The 25,733-nt window shown below is 30.1% G+C and overlaps 2 protein-coding genes across 12 annotated transcripts in view; one reads left to right on the forward strand and one right to left on the reverse strand.

The window, feature by feature from the left end:
* The window catches only part of LOC105199449 (GPI transamidase component PIG-S), a 39,317-nt gene extending 26,004 nt beyond the window's left edge, over window positions 1-13,313 (forward strand). For 2 of the 5 annotated variants that reach the window (XM_011166587.3, XM_011166588.3), the window contains exons 3-11: window positions 634-864; window positions 1,543-1,740; window positions 2,025-2,243; window positions 2,472-2,660; window positions 2,717-2,855; window positions 3,549-3,696; window positions 3,964-4,310; window positions 6,292-6,798; window positions 12,909-13,313. In XM_011166587.3, coding sequence (XP_011164889.2) covers window positions 634-864; window positions 1,543-1,740; window positions 2,025-2,243; window positions 2,472-2,660; window positions 2,717-2,855; window positions 3,549-3,696; window positions 3,964-4,310; window positions 6,292-6,454 — 1,634 coding nt within the window. In that variant the 3' untranslated portion in view covers window positions 6,455-6,798; window positions 12,909-13,313. Of the gene's footprint in view, window positions 1-633; window positions 865-1,542; window positions 1,741-2,024; window positions 2,244-2,471; window positions 2,661-2,716; window positions 2,856-3,548; window positions 3,697-3,963; window positions 4,311-6,291; window positions 6,799-7,216; window positions 7,429-12,908 lie in introns of those variants that run through there. The other 3 variants (XM_039447407.1, XM_039447408.1, XM_039447406.1) reach the window with 3 other exon arrangements.
* On the reverse strand, window positions 7,573-25,610 carry LOC105199471. 7 transcript variants are annotated; one of them, XM_039447409.1, is made up of 16 exons: window positions 25,153-25,610; window positions 24,160-25,014; window positions 19,924-20,025; window positions 19,619-19,770; window positions 19,370-19,530; window positions 17,177-17,253; window positions 16,985-17,094; window positions 16,687-16,901; window positions 16,495-16,603; window positions 15,920-16,017; window positions 15,382-15,445; window positions 15,234-15,312; window positions 14,912-15,139; window positions 13,732-13,837; window positions 12,898-13,126; window positions 7,573-11,001 (listed from the first exon to the last, which is right to left on the reverse strand). In XM_039447409.1, the coding sequence occupies exons 5-16, from the start codon at window positions 19,510-19,512 to the stop codon at window positions 10,861-10,863; spliced, it is 1,599 nt and encodes a 532-aa protein (XP_039303343.1). In that variant the 5' UTR covers window positions 19,513-19,530; window positions 19,619-19,770; window positions 19,924-20,025; window positions 24,160-25,014; window positions 25,153-25,610; the 3' UTR covers window positions 7,573-10,860. The 7 variants fall into 7 exon arrangements, with proteins under 7 accessions (XP_039303343.1, XP_025989703.1, XP_025989706.1 ...); XM_026133918.2 differs by lacking the exon at window positions 24,160-25,014; XM_026133921.2 differs by having other exon boundaries at window positions 15,002-15,139; window positions 24,160-25,609.
* Window positions 25,611-25,733: the final 123 nt, after the last annotated feature.

The following is a 25,733-nucleotide window of genomic DNA, read 5'->3' on the forward strand; positions in this document are numbered from 1 at the left end:
CATTTTTTTACTATTAAATATAATATTTATATAATACTTATGTATATAATAAATAATAAAATAGGTAAAAATTTTTTTATGTATAAATTGCATCTAATATATTGAAATTTAATACATTTTATAAATACAATAAAATTTACAATATATGACTACATTTTCAGTTCAGACTCGAACATAATTTTTTTAATGTATATTTTCCATATGCACATAGAGAGAAATGCTTCTTTAACAAACTTTCTTAAATCCAAAATAATTTATGTATTGGAATAATCTAACCAAATCAATGTTTGAACTCAAAATGGCAATTATTTGACTTTTCAAATAATGTATATCTTTATCTTATAAAATATTTTTTGAAATAATTGACTCTTTTTCTTAAATAATTTTATTATTTTAATGAAAATATTTTATTTTACTTGAATTATTTATTTATCGATGGCCCGTTTTTAAATAGTTTTTAAGACATCATAATATTTACTGGAATAGTATGCACATGTACACATATTATACAAAATTCTGTATAATATACACAATTTTTTTATAAAAATATTTTTATATTTTATATTTTTGTTTATTACGTAATTATACTGTACTTAATTTTAAAACATAATATTATGTCATCTTTACTTACAGAAAAATACAGAGTGTACGCAAGCGTGTCATTTGCAGTATTATTATTGGGTATTGGTGTGCCTCTGTGGTGGCAAACTACAACAGTACCCCGGGTTACACTTCCTTACACTGGAATTGACGAATTGTCGCAACTGGACATTAAAATTACCACAAAAATCACTATTGCAGCACTCTCACACAATCGTGCCGAGTTGCTCGCACATGAGATCAAACGAACATTCGCAAATGCTGGTAAGTAAAAATAAAACACAAAAGATCTAATTTATTACTATCTCTGATAAAAAAATGTTTATGAAAATTTTAATCAAATGTTAATAAAATTTTGATGAAATTTATTGAACTTAATATTTATTTTGGAACATTTTAATCAGTGATTTTTTATCAAAAATGCATTAGCTTCAAATAAAAATGTTATCATATCATTAAGACTGCTGTGATCATCGTGATCAATTATACAGCTAATCGTTTAATTACAAAAAGTTGAAAATCGCACCAAAAAATCTGCTGCTAATTTTATGGCCAATTTCTTTTTACAATTTTATTTGTTTAATTTATTATTTAGAATCAGAGTGTATTAATGTTATATAATTTTATAACATAATACTGTGTTTTTTAAAAACCCTTTTAAATATTTTTAGTGAAGGAATCAATACCATCCCTGTTCCTCTTCGACCTATTATGGAGTCATTACATTTTTATATTTAGTACAATAAATGTTGTAACTTTGAGTCTAATTTATTGAAAAACAGTTTGATGAACATAATTCTTAAGTTATCAATTTAAAATATTGATTATTAATGAAATTATATAAAATGTAGATAGGGACTATAATCCTATCTTGTCTTCTGTCTTTAAATTTTTATTTTGAGATTATTTTCGATTAAACTCAACCATTTTTTCAATTTTCAGAAATATATCAGTTGAACGTAGAGTATCAGGTAATTTCCAATAATCTCCTGGCGTCCGTTTTCGTGTATCATGAGCTTGAAAAGGTGGCTGCGACCTTCGATTTGGATGTAGGTAACTTACTACTGTTGGAAGCGACAAATTTGAATGACGCTGTTCTGGTTGGTTCCAATAGAACGCTATATTTTTCTACAGAAACCAGTAAGTCGATTGCTATATCGAAGCAATTTATTTGAATCAATTGCAATCTATTTGAAAGAACACTGCATATGAACGTATGAATTATGGGTTTTTTTTCTACTTATCTTGTTTTACTTATCTAAATAGATCATGTTATTATCAGTATTAATATATTATAATGTTCAGTTTCCGAGAAATACAATGGCTACTTTAGGAGGGCTATGCCAATATTGACGACCTTTCTCTAAATAAAACTTTATTCTTTATTCGGAAAATTACTTAACTGTAATAATATGTGTCTCCAGGCATTGCTACATTGATACAAGTATTGTCAGAATGGATTCTGCATGATAAGTCACTGGCGCTGACAAAAAATGCGCTTGCGGAGCCTACCATGTATAGCTTGGACGAGGAAAATAGAAGACGATTCCCAGCCAGTCCAGCATACGATGTTCTAATCACCTTAGTTAATCCTGATCCTCAAAAGCTAAAAATTGATTGGAATCTTAAGACAGTAACTGAAGGTACACCATTTACAGTTTGTCACATAAGAGCATTGGCTAAACTGCTTTAAGAAAAAAATTATAACTTGAAGTTATAACTTCGAGTTTCATAATTCGAAAAATACTTAATGAAAAAATTAGTATTATTTAAAAACGTTTTGCACTAATTGTAAGCACACATTTTAATTATTAACAAAAATTGCATAACAATTCACATTTGATTTTACTGAATTGAATTTCTTGTCGTAGAGTACATGCAACCATTTCTAGACGAGCTGTCTATCTTGAGTAATTTTTCGGTCAAATCGCAGTGGTTGTACTTATTGCCGTTAGACATGAACCCCAGACGTGTACCCGACAGCAGTCCGAGCCGCAGGCATTTTGCTTTACGTGAGAGCGTTCTGCCACAACTTGTGACGCCATTGGAAAAGAAATTAGGTTTGTAATATGTGCAAAAATAATACGTGCACCAAATATAACTGACTAAATTTTAGCGTCGCAGGTTAGTCTTCATCCATGTATCAATTTAGTCGTTTATATGGTACCGTGTGACAGTGCGCCTCTACATATCTACACTCGCAGCGGGCATAGATCACGAACGGACAGCAACGTAGAAGCTTTTCTTTCTCCGAGGTATTCTCCACTCTCGATTAGTTTGCTTTTGTCATAAATAGTCTTAGCCTAGTGAAAAAATTTTTTCGAAAACTTCGTTGAAATTTGACTGAAAATTTTCTGAGATTGTTTCACGTTTTAGAATACTTTTTAATGAAATTTAAACGAATTTGTATTTTTTTAACGAATATTTTCATTTTATTTATTTTCACCTTGGAGCCCAATTTTGAAAATATACTTTCGAAAAATCCTTTTATGAAATGTTATTATTCTATTTTAAAATATGAAACGAATCATACTGGTAACTTTTTATTTTATTCCCCCCCCCCCCTAAAAAGGGGGGAGGGGATGCAGAATGTCCGTGGCTATCGAACTGCGTAGCCATAATTTTTCGGTCTTGAAATATAATTGTAAGTTCAACAATAATAATAATCTCACAATATTATAAATCAAAAATTAATAATAACTGATGCTAACTTGGACTCTCTGACTTTCCTAGGCAAATGTCTTTAGTCACTTTGATCACTGACATTAATATATTTATCATAACAACTGGTACTGATTCCATAAGTAATATCAGTAGAATTCGTCACTTAATAACGGAGATGTTACGAATATGGCTATAATACCTATAAGGATATTAATAAATATCATCTTCTTCTCTATTATTTCGAAATTAATTTAACTTTTAGCAATATCGTGCAATTATTATAGATGGGGTGGCGTGGTTTTGATTAACCCACCATCAGAGATTTGCGATAACGCGCGAGAGGATGAAGCGGTTACTGTCATTCCTGAGGAAACTGCTATAGTAGGCACATTTTTGGCACAGCTCAGACTACTGCTAGGTATCCCAGAAATGGTAATACTCTTCCAATCAAATATCTCTTAAGCTTTAAGTCTCCCACCATCCCTTCCTGTCCTCAATCACGCCCTTATTTCTTTTTACTCTACCATTTTTACAACTTATTTCTCCATCTTCGTCTTTTTTATTCTCTCTTACTCACATTCTCCCAGTACACCTTTTCTTACACTTACAAATCTCTATCTCGCGTTCGTCAACCACGTACAATATTTTATTTTGCAATCTTTTATCAATAGCAAAAATTTGAAGTGTAAATGATTTCAGAAATCTATTAATGGGGCGACGGCAGTGCCATTGGTAGGGTTGAAATCACGCGACTGGGAAATTGATTCCTTGTTGAGATTTCGCACTGTCGAACAATTAACTTCAGCCAAATTAACTTTACAATCACTGGCACGACTACTCAAAGAGATTAGCAACATCGTTATCACAGATATAGTGGGAAACAGAATCAACACCGCCCTCGATCTAGTGCACGAGTCCGCTGAACATCTACGACGAGGCGATCTCGAACGTAGTTTCATACTTAGCAAAGAAGCTTTCATTATTTCTGAGGCGGCCTTTTCCGACCCGACACTCTTAGCGCTTCTTTACTTTCCAGAGGATCAAAAGTAAGCATAATTTTAAATTATAAGTTAAAAATTTAGACAAATATGTGAATAACACCATTAAAAAAACATGCTACTTTTTGATTGAAACAATTTTTGGTGCTTAATCATTTTTATATTAATTATTAAATACATTTTTCAATTCTATAAACTGCCTGTCGATCATATCGCCACATGTCATATTATATGTTGAATTAGTATGAAATAAACCAACTTCCCATTGTGTGAATTAGCTCGTTGGTGCCGGCTCCGGGAATAGATTCGAGCGAGAATGAGGAAAGATCAATCATCTTTGATAAATATTTATGAATGTTAATCAAATATTGTGTACTGTCTGGGCATTATTTCGCATATCTTTATTGTTCCTTAGTAAACTTTGCAAATATATTCATTAAGTTAAATTATTATGTCATTTTACGTCTTATTTAGAAATATTATTTATAAATTATTTATGCGCCGTATATCTCACATTTAAGTGTCATATCCCTCTGGAATATATGGCAAAAATGCAAGGGTTTCATAAAATTTTTTTTCAAATAGAAGAAAATAAATATTTCATATTTCTAATTTTTTTTATAGTAATAGACAATATGAAGTTTTTATTGGTATAATTAGTTTTTCTTAAACAATGTAATTTACAATTTATCGAAGGAGGAAAAAAGGATGCGTTTATGAGATAGCAAAAAGTCGTAGAATACTAAAAGATAATGTCATAGGACACTTTTAATTATAAAAAAATCACAAATTAATAATCCTTCATAGATCTTACACAATATTAAGTGCCGCATGGCACTTATGAAATATGATTTCATGAACATTATATGTATAAAATATATTTTGTTTGAAAAAAAAAAATTTTTTTAAATAATTTCTTTGCTGCTAGTAAGTATTATGCAACGTCCACTAAAGTTGTAAAATCGGAAGTGTCTTACATTCATAATGCAACGACTCACGACTCCTTTTACTGCATGATATAACTTTAAATTCCGAATTATTCATACATTGTGGCACACATTAAATTCAATTACATTATTTGAAAGTCACATTTAAAACATTCAAGCTAAAGTTAAAAAATTAATATCTAACATATTTTTCAAAACTACATAGAGTATACACTTGTAAAAATCCCTGCTACCTTGAAAACTGAAATTCAACTTTTATAAAAACGCAGCGGGCACTGACCATCCTACAATGTTTAAATAAATTTTAATGAAATAATTTTAATAGTTGCTGCTCTTAGAATTCAATGCGAATTATACGAGATATTATAATATCTCATCACCCTATACGTATTTCAGGATCCCCATCTTTCTTCTATATATCGAAATGAATAAGAATACAAGGATTTAAAACATATGAATAATGATCAATAAAATCCTCAGACAATTCATGATTATCAATGTGTCTCATAAAAAATATATTTTCTGAAATAATTTCCTGAAAATTTCAAGTTGTTCTGGTAGTATAAATACCCTGTTAAAACGATTCATTCTCTACGTAACGTACCAAGCAAACAAAAATAAATTCAAATAAATTGAAAATTACAATGCATTTTAATTTATCTGAGTTTGCGCTTTAAAGTTCTAAAATGTATTTAGATTCAAATAGACTCAAATGGATTGAAATACGAAATACGCTATTTTAAATTTGGATAAATGCATTTCCTGATATTATCTTTTCAAATGAATTGTAATAATAAATGAACTATTCATCATGTTGAATTCGGATGTATTCATACCCACATTATATGATTTTTTAATTCAAATGGATTGAAAAATCTGAAGCGTGAATTAAAAACTGTCGAAATGAATTTATTTCCATCCAATTCAATTCATTTTATTTTACTGGATAAAGAAATTATTTGTTCAATTTCTCCTTGTGAATTTTTCTTAAATTTTTGTATGTATATAAAATTAAGTTATTAACAAAAATTCAGCATATATTTTTAAATTACATCACAAATAATAATTTTGCAATGTTACAGGTACGCCGTGTACATTCCTCTTTTTCTACCAGCTATGATACCGGTGTTGTTATCACTTAAAAATATACGAAGATACTATTTCCCTGGAAAGAACAGTACAGAAAAAAAGGCAGATCATAGAGAAAGTAAAAATAATGAAGACAATAAACTGAAAGTCGAATAACAGCTACTTATCCAAATGACAATATACTACATCCATACAATCGTACGATTGCTCGTTCGAAATCATATTGATCCAAAAATAATGTATGGCAATAATAATAATAATAATAATAATAATAATAAGTAAATAATTTTATGCGAGGCCTCTTGTCTATGGTTTTCTTCACACGTATGTAGCTCGTTAAATACATCGTATTTCGAGTCCTTTAATACAATTGGGATATAACACAAAAGGCCTATTTAAGGGAATGCTGAACCAAAGGTCGAACTCCGATGATGTCAATAATACAAATTTCTTTTTTGACCGAGAGTTGACTGGCAGGTGATCGCGTGCGGGACAAAAAGGTAAGAGAAATAGTGCTAAAACCCATTCTACATGAAATGAATAACAGAGAATAATACATAATGCCCACAGAACACAAGACTTGCCGCGCGGTGGAAATTGGCACAGTAGCCAATCCTATATTCTGCCGCGCGGAAGAAGATAAACTCTATTCAACGTTGATTAGCTACCGCGCCAACTTCCGGCGCATGGCAAGCGATTCCATGTCCTGTGGGCACGAGGCATAAGAATACCATGAGATTACTGGATCAATGAGCATCCAGTGTAAAATAACCATATTGATTTACACAAGAGTCATTGATCCAATGACTTTATGCTATGCTTATGCTATACATTTTATATAGAATGGCTTTAAATCCGAGCAAGTAGGCTAGCGCTCTTTGTTAAATGCACTCATCTGTCCATGTTCTTCGATTTCAGTGCCATTAAAGAGAAACCTAAGAACGGCCTTAACCGCGATTATAATATTACTGCAATATTACATTACAATGTTTCTAAAGAAAATACATAAAGCATCAGTTTTCTAAGGATGGATTTTTTTATCATTGTTACAATGTTGCAATACTGCAGCAACATTTCTCTTTTTACATTTTTCCATTTTTTGCAATAAATATTTATACAATGTTGCCGTATATTTCCTATGCTGTATGAAAAGCGATAATTTTTTCACTTTTTATTTTCGAAATTTGCTCTTTAAAAAAACATCTTTTTATATATTTTTTTAATAAAAATAATAATTTTCCAAGCATGTAATAGATAGGTACAAGAACAAAGAATTTTAAGCTTAGATTAATATATTTGTGAGAACCCAAAGAAGTATAACAATTGGATTTGTTTGATTCTTATGGAAATTTTATATTTATTAGCTATTTATATTTGTTTCCCATTTTTTATGATTTTTGCCGAAATATATAAACATTCTAGTTCACATATTTTACATTAATTTCAACGCAAGATATAACTTTTTTTAAACATATTCTAGGATCCTGAGTTCGAATCTGCCGCCAGAATGATATCAGATTGAATTTTTAAAAGCATGTTGGCAATATAATTTGATAATAAAATTACAATGTTATCGACAATAATCGAAACTGTTTAAGTGAAATCACTCTTAAATAAAGAAACGTTAACTACAAGGCTGGATCTTGATATCTAATATTTTATACATATACATTTACATTGCCAACATTTTTTATAACTTTTTAACAAAGGGCTAAAATTTCTTGAAAGTCATTCAGGGTCACAACATATGTCAAGATTATTGAAATTTGGAGAGGATAGATCTTTTGTGAATATTTACCAAATGTTTTCCCTTATATCTCAAAATTAAACTTGATGAAAATATTTTGATGGTAAATTCGGACTCAGCATCGAAAATTGGTTTAGAAGAAAGTCTTCATGCTCTTGCGCAAAACCTTATAAACAAATGTAATTGTTCATGATGACACTACTGATAAAGTATGATTTAGCACCATAACTCCAATTTCTTTAAATATAGACTTATTTGGTTTTTGTAGAAAATCTTCCTTCAATTATATAAATTTGCAGTGCGCTATTAATAACATATTATATTATAATACTATTATACAAAATATGTATATTACTCGTATATAATACTAAAATATATGTTACATTATTAAATTTATTATTGCAAATTTATATTTATATAATTGTTTTTTTTTTATTTTGATATTTGTAAACACATCTCACAGATTGTGATTTAAATAAACATTATAATTTTTAGTTTCCTAAAATCATATTTAATATTGAATAATTGAAACTTAGCTGCAAATACAAAATTATAAAGTCAAATTGTATTTTGGTTCGAAACATTTATTTCATTGCGGAAATTGTTATTACCGAACATTTTCAAAAATGGCTTCGCATGACTAATCACAGTAGACTTCTGCTTAAATACAAAGACTCTTGTATAAAATTACTTACAAGCCTGACGAATCAGAAAATGTGCATGCGTACACAAATATTTGTGTATAAAAATCTTAGCAGTTTATTTTCACAATGTATTTTAAATATTATTGTAAATATTACTTTATTAAATTCATACTGTATATACACACACAGGATGAACCTTAATGGTTGAACCAGATTTTTATCATATGAGAGAAATTATCGATTGTACCAATTTATTTTGGTTTAATGTGGGACTTAAACTAACGTGGGGAAGTTGTAGGACGATTTTGTCCCTTTGGTCGCTTGTGCGCAAGAACGTGCGTTGAGAACATCTACGGCCTTGATTAATAGCTGATATGTGATTAATGCATACGTACAGGAGATCAGGATGAAACAGATTGTCTCAGATTTTTTCACACTGATTTAAAAAATGTATCCGTCATCTTTTTTTTCTTAAATAAAGACGAGCACAATTTTAAGTCGCATAAAGCCAAAATAATTGCCGCAATCAGGCGTAAATCGATTAGACGTGCACTCGATAAATTTCGCTCATAGGGTGAATCCTGATTTAACCATTAGTATCTGATTCACTATGTATACAGGGTGAAATTAAAATAAGGTAGAAACTTCGGGATCAAGTTCATCAAAACGTGTGTGTTTATTAATAGCTAAAAATTAAAAAGTAATATTTATTATTACTTTAATATTATTTTCAATTTTTAATTATAACAACAATGTTCAACAACAAATGTGTTGAAATGTGTTTGAAAATCTCAATCAATTTGAAAATCAATACATGCTTGGATATATCAAATCATGGACTGTTGCACTTTTTCAAAGATCCTGAGGCAATTGCGAGGTGTTATAAGCATTAAAGATAAGTTGAGATAATATATCATCATTGGCGATTAGAACTTCATAAACTAAGAATTTTAAACGTCTCCACAAATAAAAATTTAGAGGATTAAGATCGGGGAATATATTTCATATAATATTTAAACATTTAGCTATATCTCAGTAATACTAGATTTTCGAACATATAATCATATGAACTTTTTTTCATGTTTTGGTGTGGAGGATCTGGGTCTCGAAATTTAGTACCTTATTTTAGTTGTACACTGTATGTATGTATGTATGTGTGTGTGTGTGTGTGTGTGTGTGCGTGTGTGTGTATACACACACGTATATATATATCTATATATTTATCTTTACAATTCTTCAAAAACATTTTATTGTAATGTAGCTGATCCTATGCCATATGGGCACATTCAAAATACGAGCAAAACCTATACAGGACATCCTCTCTCTCGCATTTCTTCTTGATTCCAAAAGTTAATAATTCGATTAAATCGTTAGAAACAATTATGAGTTTTATATACACATATATCAAATCAATCCTCAACCATGTTATTAAAAAGTTACATAAACTTGCGATTGTTAAGTTACTATAAAAAAAAAACAAGAGAAAAATGTATATGTCCATCTACCGTGAGAGATTGCCTTGTCTTTTTTTTCTTTATTGATTATGGTAATTAAATGAGGGTTTTATGTCATTCAATAAGAGAATACAGTAATAAAAAAATATAATTAAATAATAATAAAATGGTTAACTGCTCGACTCATTAGCTTATATAAAATATTTTTCCTTTAAAAATAAAATAAACAATAAAAGGACCGTATGTGTGACAGTCGACAAAGTAAAAATAATTGGTTCGGAATGCCATGCTCATAAGAGTAACAATAAATAGAATATCTCGACGTAAAGAAAAAGTCTTGCATGTTTCATTTTTGTCAAGAATTAAAAAATGACAATAGTAATACTAAGCAAAGAGCATTATTAACACAGAAAGTGCTAAATAACATACGAGAGTTATGTTGATGAGACAACAAATGATTAAAAAATTAAAACATGAGAAAAAGCAATCTTACTAACGAAGGCAGCTAATAAATCATTGTAACTATTAAACGCTTTTTATAAGTATAACAATGATAATACGACATTATCGTCATTGTTATACCTATGATGTTCATGTCGATCTCAAATGGTAGCTGGACATCGTTAAAAGTAAAAATAAATTAGTTGTCGAACCAATGAGCTTATCTGTATGAAAAATATAGAAAAAAAAGAAAAAAAACAGTAAAGAGCAATTAAGTCAACAAGGACTTTGAACTAATTGTATCGCGTGTTGCAGAGCATCAGCGACATTCTGAAAAACAGGTACACCTTCACGCGTTGCGTAGTCCGACAGGTACATTCTTCCTCGGTTGTAATCCTTTCGAGCTTGTTCAGTCAGCTAAACGAATCATAAGAAAATAACAATATATCATATTTCTATTTAGCAAACAAATAACAAAGAAATTTTACAAATTTTATCTTACAAGTATCTATAAAAACAAATATGTATCACAAATCACTTTTTAATAATATATAGAAGTTAATTTTCTTATTAATTGCTACAAATTATACTTAAAAGTTTAAGCTACCAAAGAGTTTAGTTTTAAATAATTTGATAATGAATTGATAATAATTTTGTATTGACTTATTGATATTTTAAATAGTCCCAATGTCTCTAATATTGAAAATGAGTACAGTAAAACAAAAAAATTTCAGACATTTTTATATGGCTTGAAGGGCGACAAATAATGGTAAATGAAAAAAAATCAATTTTTCATATAAAAATCACTATTTTTTAAAATAAAATTATAATTCTTTTACATAATATAATTTTTCTATTATTCTGTGTATAAAAGAAGAGTTATAAAAAGTCAATAATTTACGAGATATTTTACACTGTATTTTAGCATATTTTTACATAAAATATAAAATATCTCGTACATTATTGATTTTTAATAATTCTTTGATACTTTTAAATATAAAATAACTAAAAGAATCATATTATATTTAAAAAACCGTAAGATTTTCATTAAAAAATAGCGATAATCTTAATGTGATCTTCAAAAATCGATTTTTTTTTTCGAAAAAAAAATTAGGTTTTTAAAGGGCACATGGATCATCGCTATTACAGATTTTAGCATTATTTGTCTCCTTCTAGATCATACTTTTGTCCAAAACATTTTTGCCTGTTTCAGTTTCCGAGTTATTTATAATTGGATTGTTTAAAATAAAATACTATGATCGGTATTCATAGTCAATTCTTACTTCAAGACGTCTTAAATAAATGTCTTAAGAAAATTCTAAAGTCATTCTTTTTTACCGACCAAATATTATTAATTTTTCATCATCAATTTTCAAATTACATTTACAGATTTACAAATCCTTCTGCACAATTAAAGGACGTAACAATTTTATAAGGAAAACGAAAAAAAAAATTACTTGGGTATAATATGTTAGCAGATTTTTCTTAGATATGATAAATTCATGTTTTCTTATAGTTTTTAGACTGCAAAATCACGTGATGCAATTAATTTTCCTTAAATATACAGTGTAAAAAGAAGAATTCATGTAAAGATATGAAAGAAATGAGTAAATAAACACGGATGTCAAATAAGATATATTTTTATGAAATATTTTAATTCTTGAAAATCAAATGTATAACATTTGTGATAGAGTTCAAATACAAAAGAAAATAAATTTTCAAACACTTGAAGAATGTAAGAGAATCAGATACACTTCGTACGTTATCTTGCTACTCTCTTAAATTTTTAAACCTTAAATTTTAAATCCTTAAATCCCAAACTTTTAAACTCTAGAAGACTCTTAAGATTCAGACTCTTAAATTTTAATCTGAAAACTCAGACATTTCAATCTCACACACCTGAACTTTAGATTCATAAATCCCAGATCTTTAATGATAATTCAATTGTCAATTTAATGACATAATTAATGCAGTCATACTGCGTATCATACTTTGTATCATTACAGTGTTACCCGATATGCATACGCGTGGAGGTTGCACGATCAGATTAATTCTGTGCACTAACCTAAAAACTATGAAAAAAATTATAAGTGGTTTTATACCTAAAAATTATAAGAAAAACTAAGTGATTCTGCAATTTAAAAACAATGAAAAAAACATAGTTTTATTTGCCGGTTAGAATCGACAAAAATCAAGGACTTTTACACATTTTCCATTGCATGTGTAGTCTTAGCTATTCGGAATAGTGATTCTGTGCGCGCGTATGTGTGTATTTGTCGGGAAGAAAAAGGCACGTGAATATATCAGTCATACTTGTTCATCAGACACAATGGAACCCTCAGGAAGAGTTTGAACACAGAGGACGAGCTTGGCGCGTAGTCCAATCAAGTGAGCTGCCAGTGCCATAATGGCGACGCCGCGCGAATGCTGCGGCACTATCAACAGGATCAGTCGTGAATTCTTTATCTTCTGCAATTCCTGCGGCAATATCCGTACATTGTACTCATTCAAGTTTGGGCGATACAGAGACAATCTCATGGACCTGGAAGATTGTAGATGAAACCACGACCATGTTGAATTTGGTGAAATGTGATTATCCAGGATTGCTTTTACTCAAATTTTGTAAAAGAAACTCTGAGAATTTTCGAATTTTCCAGGAATTCTATTTAATCAGGTAAAATTAGAAAATTTTTTAATGCAACTTTGAAAAAAAAATTCATTTTACTATATCTTTTAATGTTTCTTACTAATTTTTTGAAGCAAATCAGCCAATTACATATTCAACTCCAATTTAGAACACTGAATTGCCTTTTATTATCACTGACTTTTTTTATAAAAATTTACGAGTCACGCAAGACTTTACGTATGTCTATATATGCTGTTTTTGTTGCTAAAATTAATTGTGGTACGTTGCTTTAATAACAAAAAAAAAAAAAAAAAAAAAAAAAAAAAAATCATCATCAAAGAAACAATTTTGTCAGAGAAACAGAACTTAAATTTAGAAGTAAAATTCCAAACATTTTCTTGATTATTTGTAAAATCCATAGTTTTCAAGGATTAAAAAGAATGTCCCTAAAAATTTCCGATTTTTCTGCAATTTTTCTCGCTAATAAATACCTGTTAACATTGAGCTATTAATATACTCACTCTATCAACGGTGCTGCCGAAGATTCTAACCAAAACAGATCTTTATTGACTACGCCAACATAAATGTCCCTCTTCTCAAACTCTTGTACAAAGGAATTAGTCCAATCTGAAAAAGTTTAAAATCTTGATAACGCTCAGTGAAAGCTCTGTTTTTGACCTGCTCTACGAAAATATATATGAGATCAAGTGCTCAAATTTGGGAAGAGTGAGAAAAATGGAAGAATCAGGCAAGAAGTGAGTAAACAGTTAGTAGATCCCTATGGTAAAAATTTTTCTGAGAAATTTTCATATAATTTTTCAGAATTTATGAATAAATTTTAAAATTTTCTTTTCGAATAAAATAGTTATTGTAGGCAGTGTAAAAAACTTAGTGGTTATTTCGATTATAATACATAAATATAAAAGAATACGTAGTAACAGGAAGTACGATAAAATTGAAGTGCTTAACTCTTGTATTCTTTGTTCAGTCTTATATATCTCAACTGTTTGAGATATACAACATTTTTAACGCACGGGATTAATGTCAGTACAAACACTGTGTGCGTGCACGTGCATGCGTGCGTGCGTGCATGTGTGCGTGAAGGTAGCATTTGCACCTACGCAGAGCGAAATACATACAGAATACACATATCTGTACTTTACTGCTATCTGTACGGATTAACCTCTTCAGTATTGCACTATTTCATGTATTTATCATTTTTATTCCCTAAACTTCATAAACACATTTTAAAAGTTATGTCGTTTTACGTCTTATTTACAAATATTATTTATAAATTATCTATGCGCCGTATATCCCACATAAATGGCCGTATACCCCATTCCTATGGGATATATGACAAAAATATAAGGGTTTTTTAATGTTTTTTCAAATATAAAAAAGAAATATTTTGTATTTATAATCTTTTTATAGTAGTAAACAGTATGAATTTTTTATTGCTATATTCTATAATACTTGATAAATTAAGTTTGTAGTATATCCGGAGTTATCCTATAAATTTTCATGTTCGAAAATTTCTCATTTTTGAAAAAAAAAACTTAAATCTGAAAAAATCAAGATATTTTTTTTCAGAAAGCCTTACAAATTTAAAATATAGAAAAATTGTTTACATAAATATTACGATATGAGAAAAATTTTCACCAGGGATTGAAATTGTGGGGAATTGTTGAAAATCAGAAATACCTAGGAAGCGATTAAAGGGATGTACGATAACTCGGCGTAAGAAATTTGAAGTCTTCCTATATAATATATTCCATACTGAAGGTATCTCACTTTCGCAAGAGACGCCATTACTCTTCGTCCGTGTCCATGATGACTCGCTGGCGAGAACACAAAACTGCTCGAAATTGATTCGCAGTTCGGTCAGATCACCTTTCGCCGAAAATCCGTCTATCAACGTCTTGTAGATTTCTGCGACGGTAAACACACCGCACTTTAATTTTTCAAATGTCAACAAACAAGAATCTGTTTAACATCACAAAAATATTATACGCGAGGACGTTACCGGACTTATTCACCGTGTTGAGCAGATCCGAAAGAGACACATTATTACACATTGTGCTCGATTGTAACGTCACCCAAGCCTAGAAATGAAAATTGCGTTAGTTTCATGAATATTTTCAAAATACTTGATGTTGATAAAACGTACATACTTCTCCTAACTTTACTGTGCCACTATCATTAACGTCCATAGATTTGAAAATTTCCCGCAATTTTCTGTCATGTAAATAAAATCTTTTATAAATCATTTATAAATTTTCACATGTTATTTCTGATATTTTTACAAAGTCTAAATTCTTGTAAAAATGAGTATATTAAAAAGTAAAAAAATATAAAAATTATTAAATTTTATTTAAGAAAAAACTTGCTCTATATACAAAATAGCTTTGAATTTCAAGTTTTAATATTTATTATTACATTTAACATTGATTATATCAATGTTAATATTTTGATATAATTAATGTTAAATGTAACTTTAAAATCTTATAACTTACTATAGCATTACAAAAGAATAACGAAAAAGTAACGAACTGTTGCTTTTCAAATAACGATAATGACATGTTACTTTGTAAAATCGATAAAAAGTTATTTTTTACAAAAAGTAACGGTAATGCGTTATTTTTTAAGATAACGTTTCCAAACCTGATATCATATAATTTAAATATGTGATTACATTGAATAGAAACTTACGTTGTATCCGTTCCATTTTGAGTAAGCGAGATTCTTATAGGCCTGATGCCATCCTCGGTGTTCATGCAATCCTGCACGTTGATCTCTTCGCGTAACATCTATGTATGCATGACACGTGCATATATATATGTATACCAATTTTAAGATTCAGCCTGTATGTGTGTGTGTGTGTGTGTGTGTGTGTGTGTGTGTGTGTGTGTATATATATATATATATATATATATATACACATATTCAGGGTGAATCTTACAATTGCAGTCGATAAGTCGTCTCTTATAGTAAAACGTTGAGACAACCATTAAAAAATTCATTTAAAACTTAAAAACATTTAATTTTGATTGAACAAAAACTTTTCCAGTATGTCACATATTATAGCTATAATGCCAAAATAGCTCTTAAGTTCAATTACAAATTTTTTAAAATTGTGATATGATAGAGCAATTTAGACATTAAATTCATATTTAGTATCTAAAAATGATCAGAAACGATTAATCTCATTTTGGTACTCAAAACAATTATTTCTTTGTTGAACTGTATTATCTTTTTTTGTCAAACTTTTTATTAAAAACCATTACCTTGGACGTACAATGAAGAGCAACTGACACGCTTTCGAATATTGGTATCCTTTGTCTTTCCATTAGGTACTGAAGTACTAATAACCCGTTCATCAAGTCATAATATTCTCTAAAGAATAACGTGTATACTAATAAGAGGAAAATCGTAGCAATCTAATAATGTATTAAATTGACTAATCGTACAAAACATACTGCGTGGAAACGGCTTCCCCGAGTATAGTCTGTCCCTGACGATACGGATAAATAACAAGAACCAAAGACTCGCTACGTGTAGCTGCCAGTTGAGCTGCTTCGATGATGCCCGCGCTGTTACGCGTCTGGTTGTCAATGACGAAGAGCAGAACTCGCGCCGTCTGCTTCGCCTCATATTCTTGGGCTATCAATTCCGGGCCCCACTGTGACACTTGCTGCAATACATAATCCATTTATTATAATATCTCGTATACATATGATTATAAGAAAAAATACATAATAAAGGCAAAATACTTACAGGATTATAATAAGTAATGCCAAGGCTTTGAAGAGTCGGTATCGCTATGTCTGACCTCCATGTAGTTGGATTACAAGACCCACCCAAAAATACTTCATAAGCCATCCTCTCTGAGCAATCAATTGATAAATAAGTAAATAATTAAGTCTCATTGACAATTCGACAGGTACTACAGATTGCTTGTTTACTTACTTGAGCCAGTTTTATAATTAGTGCCTTTTCCATTACCGTGTAATGAGCAAGAGGCATTCATAGGAACAGCTGCTGTTCTAAAGGTAAAGAACAGATATATACGTATATATGTATAGTGTAATTTTAGACCTTTAAGTTTTGTATTATTTAGTATTATCACACTCAACGTAATAATTATTATATTTGCAATAAAACTTAAGAAGATACATACTCGTACTTTTAGACGGATTAAAACCAGATCTTTGAAAATTTTTTGTGAAGAAACGAAAACAGATAAAGAAGTCGTATTTATTCTACTGTAAAGATTATAATCAAGTTAACAGCAAAATAATAAAAGTTATTTAATATATCATATTTATTTATTCATGAACGTATGTAGATCAAATATTATTAAATTCCAAATGTTGAACGTTACGACTAACATGAAGTCTTCTTCAGCGGTAATCAAAATTTAAAGTTACCTTTGTTTATTTCAAATAAAGAATATAAATATAAAGTCTGACAGCAATGTATATATAAAAATACATTATTTCAAAAAATTGCAGATTATTTATAAAAAAAGTAATATAAACTACTATTTTTGCTCGTGTTTTTTTACTTTTTCCAACATTTTTATTTGTAATGACCAAGTCATTATTTTTTTCCTATATGTATATGTTTACATGAGTAAAAGATGGAAGAACTAACAATAAAAAAGCTCTAAATAATTAAATTTATTTAAAATTTAAATGTTATTTTAATTCAAAAATGTTTGATTGTGCATGAAAATTTGAACGAAACTGCCTAAAAAATGAGAAAAATTTCAATTTTTTAATTTAAGTAAATAAACAATTATGCGTATAAAAAATAAGTACATTAATGAAAATTATTGTTCAAAGCCACGCAACAAATTTGATAATTTTTGATGGCGGTAAAAGTCATTCCGGATCATGAAAGTATACTCATACAGCACCAATTGTTACAGAAAATTTTTAAAGAGAAATTTCAAAACCATTTCAATCTTTCATATTACATATGCAACATTTTTGAAACAATTCTGTAATATTATATGATATAAAATATTGTAACAGAAATATTTTTAAGATCTATTATATGCAGAAAATTTGAAAACATAGTGAGAATCGCGAGAAACTTTTGCATGAAATAATTTTAAAAACCCGCAGCACCAAACGAAATGGACGCGGCAGACTTATATTTTCTCGTAAGTAAAAATTAATGCTCGGAAACATCAGTGAACTGAATAGTTCAGGTAGTTAAAATCTCAAAATCAAATGTCAAATTGAGAGGTTAATTCAGAAAATAAGTGTATGTACATCTAACTTCGTATTTCAAAGAATTCAGTAGACCACACTGAACTTCATCGGAATTTATTATGGTTTATAATTTAAAAAAAAAAAGATTAAATATTTTGACTATACTTACTGTTTTTTAAAAAAATTTTAAATAACTTGTTCTTTGCAAAAATGGTAAAATTAAGATTTTTGATCTTTTTTTTAGAGACAACGTCGTGTGATTTCTGATAACTACTTTCAACCAAAAATTCATTATAAAAGCTAACATCTCCAAGTGGCCATCATGGAATTCATCAGACTTTATCGGACTATACCAGACTTCAGCAGACTTCAAGAAATTGACATTTTGTTATTCCAGAGCTGTCAAAACTGTTGCAGAAATATTTTTCAATTTTTATAAAGTGTTTCACTTATCAGTTGAAACATTTCTGAGAATTAACTCTGAAAAAATTCAGTGCTGTATGGATATCTATATAGCAGTCAGTATAGCAGAAAATATTGTCAATGATATTTTTAGTAAACGAAATTTCTATCAGAGTGTGGTAATGTAATGTAGTATAGATAGTAGTACAAATTAATCGTTTTGTAACTGCACGTACTTCCAAATATCAAATAATTTTGTAATGATAGACACTGTGTTGCGTTTCATCATTGCTTTTAAATATTCCCACTACAATCATAATCAAATGCCCAATATCTTTGCCTGAAACATGTATAGATTTCCATTCACGTAATAATTCGTCAAAAATACACAGAAAAAAATTTGATGATTTATCGCATATGAAAATCTTGCGAGAAAAAACTATTAACTACATAAAAATATTATATTTGACGTCTTTGAAAATGTTGAGAAGTACCTAACAACATCAAACCTGTTAATATATTGTAAAGATTTTGTTACCCTCGTTCGCACAGACGTGCCAGTTCTACGGCAAATATGAAGAATTCTTCTAACATTATATAGGCATCAATACATTCGGGACAATCTTCAGCATCGTGCTGCAGCTTGTTGCACAGCTGCAAGCAGTTTGGAAACAACAGCATCACGTATATTTCTTGTATCTGAAACAGTAACAAGCGATCCTTTATTTCTGTTTTGGTGGTCCAATAAAAATTAAATATTGGCATGAAAAAAATGCATCACACTTACACTGGAGATACTGGTGATTGTTAAGTTTGTGTTTGATTAATATCTGTCGATATATATTCTTCATCATTTAAAACTGCACGAACGATTTAAATGCCTGCTCGTGGACACACGAACATATCTATATTCTTCTCAACTAAGGCTTTCAAGCTTTGCTATAGAAAAACAAGCGTTAAAATTCTCTAATTAAAATAAGTAAAACTATTTTACCACCTAAGAAATGTATCTTATAATATACAATAGTAATAATTATATTTATTAAATGATTAATAAATTATCTTTAATTTTAAATAAACAATTATATTAACCTTGATGACATTTTTATCAGACATGTCAGCACATTAAATGCTTCCTATCAGAAATAAGGGATTTATCCTGGACTCTTCTAGTTAAGAATGTTTCAAGCTCACCTAAATAAAATACAAAAAAAACTTAATATATCTGCATATTTATTTTGTAGGCCTTAATATCAAGTTATAATATTTATTTTATGATAAAAAAAATAGAAAAAAAGGATGAAAGAAAAAGTGAAGAGACAGAAAGGGAAAAGAGAAGAAAGGTGGAAAAAAGAAATAAAGGAGATAAGGAGAGAAAAAGAGTGGGAAAGAGGGAGGAGGGAAGGAGGAGACCTAATAACAGTTATGTTAATATGTTTCATATACTGTCGAATCATTGTAATATCATAATTACTCATTAATATTCTCAAGAAATGTACATCGTTATGCAATCATACTTCTCGTAATTGTTTCCTAATTAATAATAGATGATTTACGAAATCAGAATTTGTAAAATATTAAAAAAAAAAACGAAGAGACAATCTTCTATTCACAATAAAGAATTGTAAAGAAAGTTAAACGTCAAACGTTGTTAGCGGATCACTAGTCAGTTGCGATTCAACCGTTTGAATCGCAACTGACTTGTGTATACATAAATACTATACGACTATTTTGCATCCTCTTTTCGACATTTCTTTAAGTTAAAAGTAAGCAGATATCACACAGAATCGTAAATATTAATCGATTAAATCATTTTTATAAAAAAAATTTAATATCAAGAATTATTTAAGATTATAAACATAAATAAAATAAAATTATAATTTTAGTTTAATAAAATCTATTTCAAGTCGATGAATACTAACAAGGAAATATTAGACGTTCTCGAGTTTTGGAAAAGTTTATGATTGCAAATTAAAGGCTACATTTTAATTAGTATAAAAAACAAAGAAAAGTATTTTGAGGAAAAAAAAGGTTACAAAAAACCACTATTCTGATGCCAAAAAACATATTAAATAGATCCTTTTTTACCAATTGATGTAATCGATTGTACAATTTTATAACTCAATAATCATTTTAATTAATAGTGAGACTTCATACTGTATAATATCATCTTAAATACGCTTTATAATTTAAATTTAAAAAAATTTTTCTAATATTTAATTATTGTATTGTATCTTTTTAAATATGAAAATTAATTTTCGTACATCAGTAAACGTTCTTTTAATACATGAAAAGATATAAAAGAAATAAAACCAATATCATATTAAGCTATGAGCTGAGTAGAGTATAAGGCAACAAATTCTTAGAGGCGGCAAACATTAGAAAGAATTTTTTGGCAACGTACGTTATATCCAAAAAGTAATAAATTTAATGTGAACGAAAGATTTCTTAAAACAGGATTTCCAACAAACCAATTTTTAAAATGAGTTTTGTAAATTTTTGTCATTTAATAGAAAATTGTATTAGGGTAACACGTAAATAATAATGATCTTAGCAATTTATGATGATCTAATATAACTTCTGAAATTTTACCCAGGTGACATCACATCCTATAAAAGGGCGCTCGAAATATTTCAGATCATGGCCGCAAAACAGGTTAATGCGGTACTGTATAAAACTATACAATCATTAACATTCAGTAGTTCTTGTAAACGCCTTTCGTACAGAATAAATTTTTTTGTTTTATATAATTCAAATACTCTTTAATTTACAATCAAAAACTTTTCCAAAACTCGAGAATATTTCGTAATATTTTCTTTTAAGTACAAACTCTCAATTGAACTCTATCAAACTAGCGATTTCTTCTTGCGTATGTCCTTCTACCGTTTCTATCGCTTATCGTCCTCTATCCTATCGTACTCGTTGACGATAATTCAGCATGCGATCGCTCAAGTACTAAGATCAGAACTGGGGGATTTTTCAAATTTGGGTTTTGTTATTATTAGAAATTTTTTAGGAAGACAAAAATACTATAAATACTATAAATATAAATCTTTATATTTTTCTCACTTAAAAATTACCCTAAGGTTTTTATCTTTTTAAAATTCCCTCGTGATAATAAAATCAAAATTTGAGGAAAATCCACCAATCTAACAACCAGTAGCAGGATTCTGTAATTCTTAACGACAATATTAGTATCGGTATTGTCAATACTGTCGTTAAGAGTTATAGAATTCCGTTAAAAGATTGAATTTGACACGCATTTTAGAAATTTTATATGTACAATCTGTATGGTTGCGTATCATATGCAAAATACGTACATACATCAAACTATACATGATACTTTGATATTAATGCCACATATTATTTTCTAATTTTTGAAAAATTCAATTTAATTATTAAAAATGTAGTTTATAAAAAAAATATAATAAAACTATAAATAATAGGTGTCTAAAGTGTTGCGCTTAGATAACAAAATTATTCAGCTAAAGATAAAATAAATTACATGTGAATGTATCTTAGATAAAAATTTAATTTTAATTTATCTAGATAAAAGATATAAAATTATATAAGTCTAATCAAATAATTTTTAGATAATATCGCTATTGAGCAGAACAAGGATATGAAAAAGCAATATATTCAAATTTTTATTTCTAATTCTTTATTTTATAAAAACAAAAGTTCTTTAAATAATTTAATATGATAAAAAATATTTCTCTTTAAATTTAATCTGAATTTTAGATAATTAGACCATAAATAATTTGAAAAAAATAGCACTTTATCTAAGATAAAAATGAAAATAAAATACACGATAATAATCTAGAGATATAGTTGAAGCTATTTATCTATATGATTATCTAGATAATTTCCTACAGATCATAACAATTGGATGTTTATTTTACAATAATCATTTGCTGTAATATATTTTTATTTTTATTATAAATTTAATTTTAGAACATATTTGAGCCAATCTGCGGTAATTTTCTAATCAATTTTAAATACAGCCACAAACTTTGCATTGTGCAATTTTCTTTTATCATTTCTCTTTTGATAAAAACCCTTTTCATTCAATAGAAATGTTTAATCTGTAATTATTTCAATCTGTAATTATTTCAATCTGTAATTATTTCAATCTGTAATTATTTCAAACTGTAATTATTTCAAACTGTAATTATTTGTATTTATGACAATACTGCACATTAAGTAGTTGTCAAGATTAAAATAAAACGTGACTCACGCGTGTGATCGATCTAAATTAATCATGTAAATAAAAACACTGAAAAAACTGAAAAACACTAAAAAAAAGTATATGACGTATGAGATATACATACATACGAAATTAAATGTATCATACTTACGAGGAAAAGCTTGCAATTGATCTCTTTCTGATTTTAATGAAATTCGATGGATTTGTAATGGAGGTAAAAATACCCGATATGTACTGTTTTATCGACAACTAAACATGTTTAAGCAGTGAAATTAGTCCTTGAAAATCGGAAAAATTTTACTGTAATATCTGAACAGAGCATGGCTTAATTTTATATAAATATATAAAATGTATAAAACTTTGAAAGTGCTATCCACTGGTATAACAATTTTTTTTATAGTTAAAAAATGAAAATTTGACCAATTTTCAAAGGGAGATTTTATCCCTTAAACATGTTTGATTGCTAATAAGAAAAATCGCGCGTCGAATATTTTTACTCTCTTTATAAATCCATCAAAGGTGCGTTCCATTTAACACTCGCAACATTCGTGAACGTCATTCGTCCTTTAATATTTGATAAACAAGGACGAAATGATTCGAAAAGTGTTGAAAGTTAAAAGCGTTAAGTGGAACGCACCCCAAATTCATTAAAATCGGAGAAGAACCGATTGACAGCCTTTCTTCACAACTGTATCACAAGTACGATATCTATGGTTGCATTGAGTAGAAAAGGCAGCCTTCCAACTGTTGTAATACGATTGGTTTATGTCCTTAGTACTTGCCGGATCTGAATGTATAAACCAATCATATCGAAGATTCTTACACAGTTGCAAAGATTTTTTTTTTTTTTTTTTTTGTGAACGCAGTCTACATATCACGCATATAAGGATCCAGACACAATATGAACGTGTAGTAGGAACACGGAATATGGAACAGTTTAGTGTGCTGAATAAAGAACGTTTCCTCCGAATATAATTTTTCTTATTCAACATTATTATGAATTGTCTAACGCAATCCCTATTCCGGGTTTTGTATCGTGTCCGAATCCTAAGGTACGATACACGTTCTCCACACTCTGCCAGCAACTCTAATACGATCGAGATGAATCGAACAAAACTAACCTTGATAGCGTATCGATGTCGCATGCCCGTGCACAAAGAATACCATGGAGGAACGTGGCGTGGACAGCGGGGAAAAAGTCACAATTTTCCGACGAACACATCTGACGAGGAGACGACAACGCGTACCATGTTCGTTTATGCTTTCGCTCTCATTCCCTCGAGTGCTTTCTCGATGCCCGCCGTCTCCGTCTGGCGCGCAGAGCGCGTTGATAAACAACAACGCGTATCCGTGCGCGCGCGCGGCAGAAAAATCAACAGCAGTGGCGACGCGAAGAGCCTCGCCGCGCACTCCCGCTATTGCTCATACTTATTTATACACTGTTATATTTAAAATGAAAGAGAGGCGCGCCGGCGGCCGCGTTGCCGTCGTCGTCGTCGTGCGCGCACCGCGACCGACTGATTTGTGCTAGAGAAGGAGATGGTGGTAAGGAGGAACGTGGAGGAACGTGGAGGAACGTGTATACGGCTGACGGCGATCGATCACATTTTCACCGGGTTAACCCGTTCTCGGCGCGATAGGACTCGCGTGAGCGAATGGGCGATGACGAAGTCGCGCGGCGTCAAATTGCGTGAAAATGCGTACTCGGCGTGGATCTCACTCGTAAATATCAACGTAGAAAAGGCTCCGTGTCACGGGAAGAACTTGGGTGCGTCGACATTCCTCCGAATGGGAACAAGTGGTTTGTTTCTCCGACAGTCGCGAACGACATCCGTACACGACACCTCCGTACGCGGACGCACGCACGACGCCTCTTTTGTTTTACGCACGGTGATGGATACTGGCGCGCGAGCGGCAATTTGATTTCACTCGAGTCTGCGGCGACAGGGTGGGCGACATTTTATCGCTCGTCTTTCCTGCGACGAAAGAAATTGTCTATAGTCTCTACATGCGTGCGGGCATGTATTCGTTTATGCGTTCATACGGGCGTGCGTGCATACATGCGTGCGTGCATACATGCGTGCGTGCGTGCGTGCGTGCGTGCGTACACTCACTCGTCCGTCGCGCGCTACGAACGACCCTTCGAAGAGACTTGGGAATGACGTAAACCTTCAACAATGAAGCGTGATGTCACACACAGTGAAGTTCGCATAGACTGTCCGAACTGTTGCGCCGCTCCGCGAGTCCACACGCTCGTGCTCGTGTTCGTGTTCGTGTTTGCGCGCACGCGCGCCTTCGGGGACCTTGAATTTTGTGGTTGACTCGTACTTACGTACAACACGCTTGTTGACGGTACGCGCACCCAAGTCCGCTCCGCGTGTGGCGATGACGTCATCGACACAATGCCGTAACTAGGCGAGGGCAATGGGAGTAATTGCACATTGTCCAGAACGACAAATTTTTGATAAAGTTTTGATGAAATTTCAATCAACTAGACATTTTATTAAATTTCATGCAATTTCAATAAATTTGCAACAAAATTTTAGTTACGTTTGCTGACAAGATTAATTTTTCAATTTAATGAAAAATAGACATTTTAATTTAATAAAAATGTAATTTTTATAAAATAAAATGTCTATTTTTTATTAAATTTAGAAAATAATCTTTTTTTTTAATGAAAAATTGTTAATATTAT

This window comes from Solenopsis invicta, chromosome 3 (genome assembly GCF_016802725.1).
Source record: "Solenopsis invicta isolate M01_SB chromosome 3, UNIL_Sinv_3.0, whole genome shotgun sequence".
Lineage (NCBI taxonomy): Eukaryota > Metazoa > Arthropoda > Insecta > Hymenoptera > Formicidae > Solenopsis > Solenopsis invicta.

Excerpts from the sequence above, each read along its gene's own strand:
- LOC105199471 (XM_026133918.2), bottom strand. The coding sequence starts at position 19,512 with ATGCTGTTGTTTCCAAACTGCTTGCAGCTGTGCAACAAGCTGCAGCAC. Across the intron at positions 16,902-16,984 it reads GCATTACTTATTATAATCCT|CAAGTGTCACAGTGGGGCCC; the intron begins GTAAGTATTTTG and ends TATGTATTGCAG. Across the intron at positions 13,127-13,731 it reads TCGGCAGCACCGTTGATAGA|GTCCATGAGATTGTCTCTGT; the intron begins GTGAGTATATTA and ends ACAATCTTCCAG.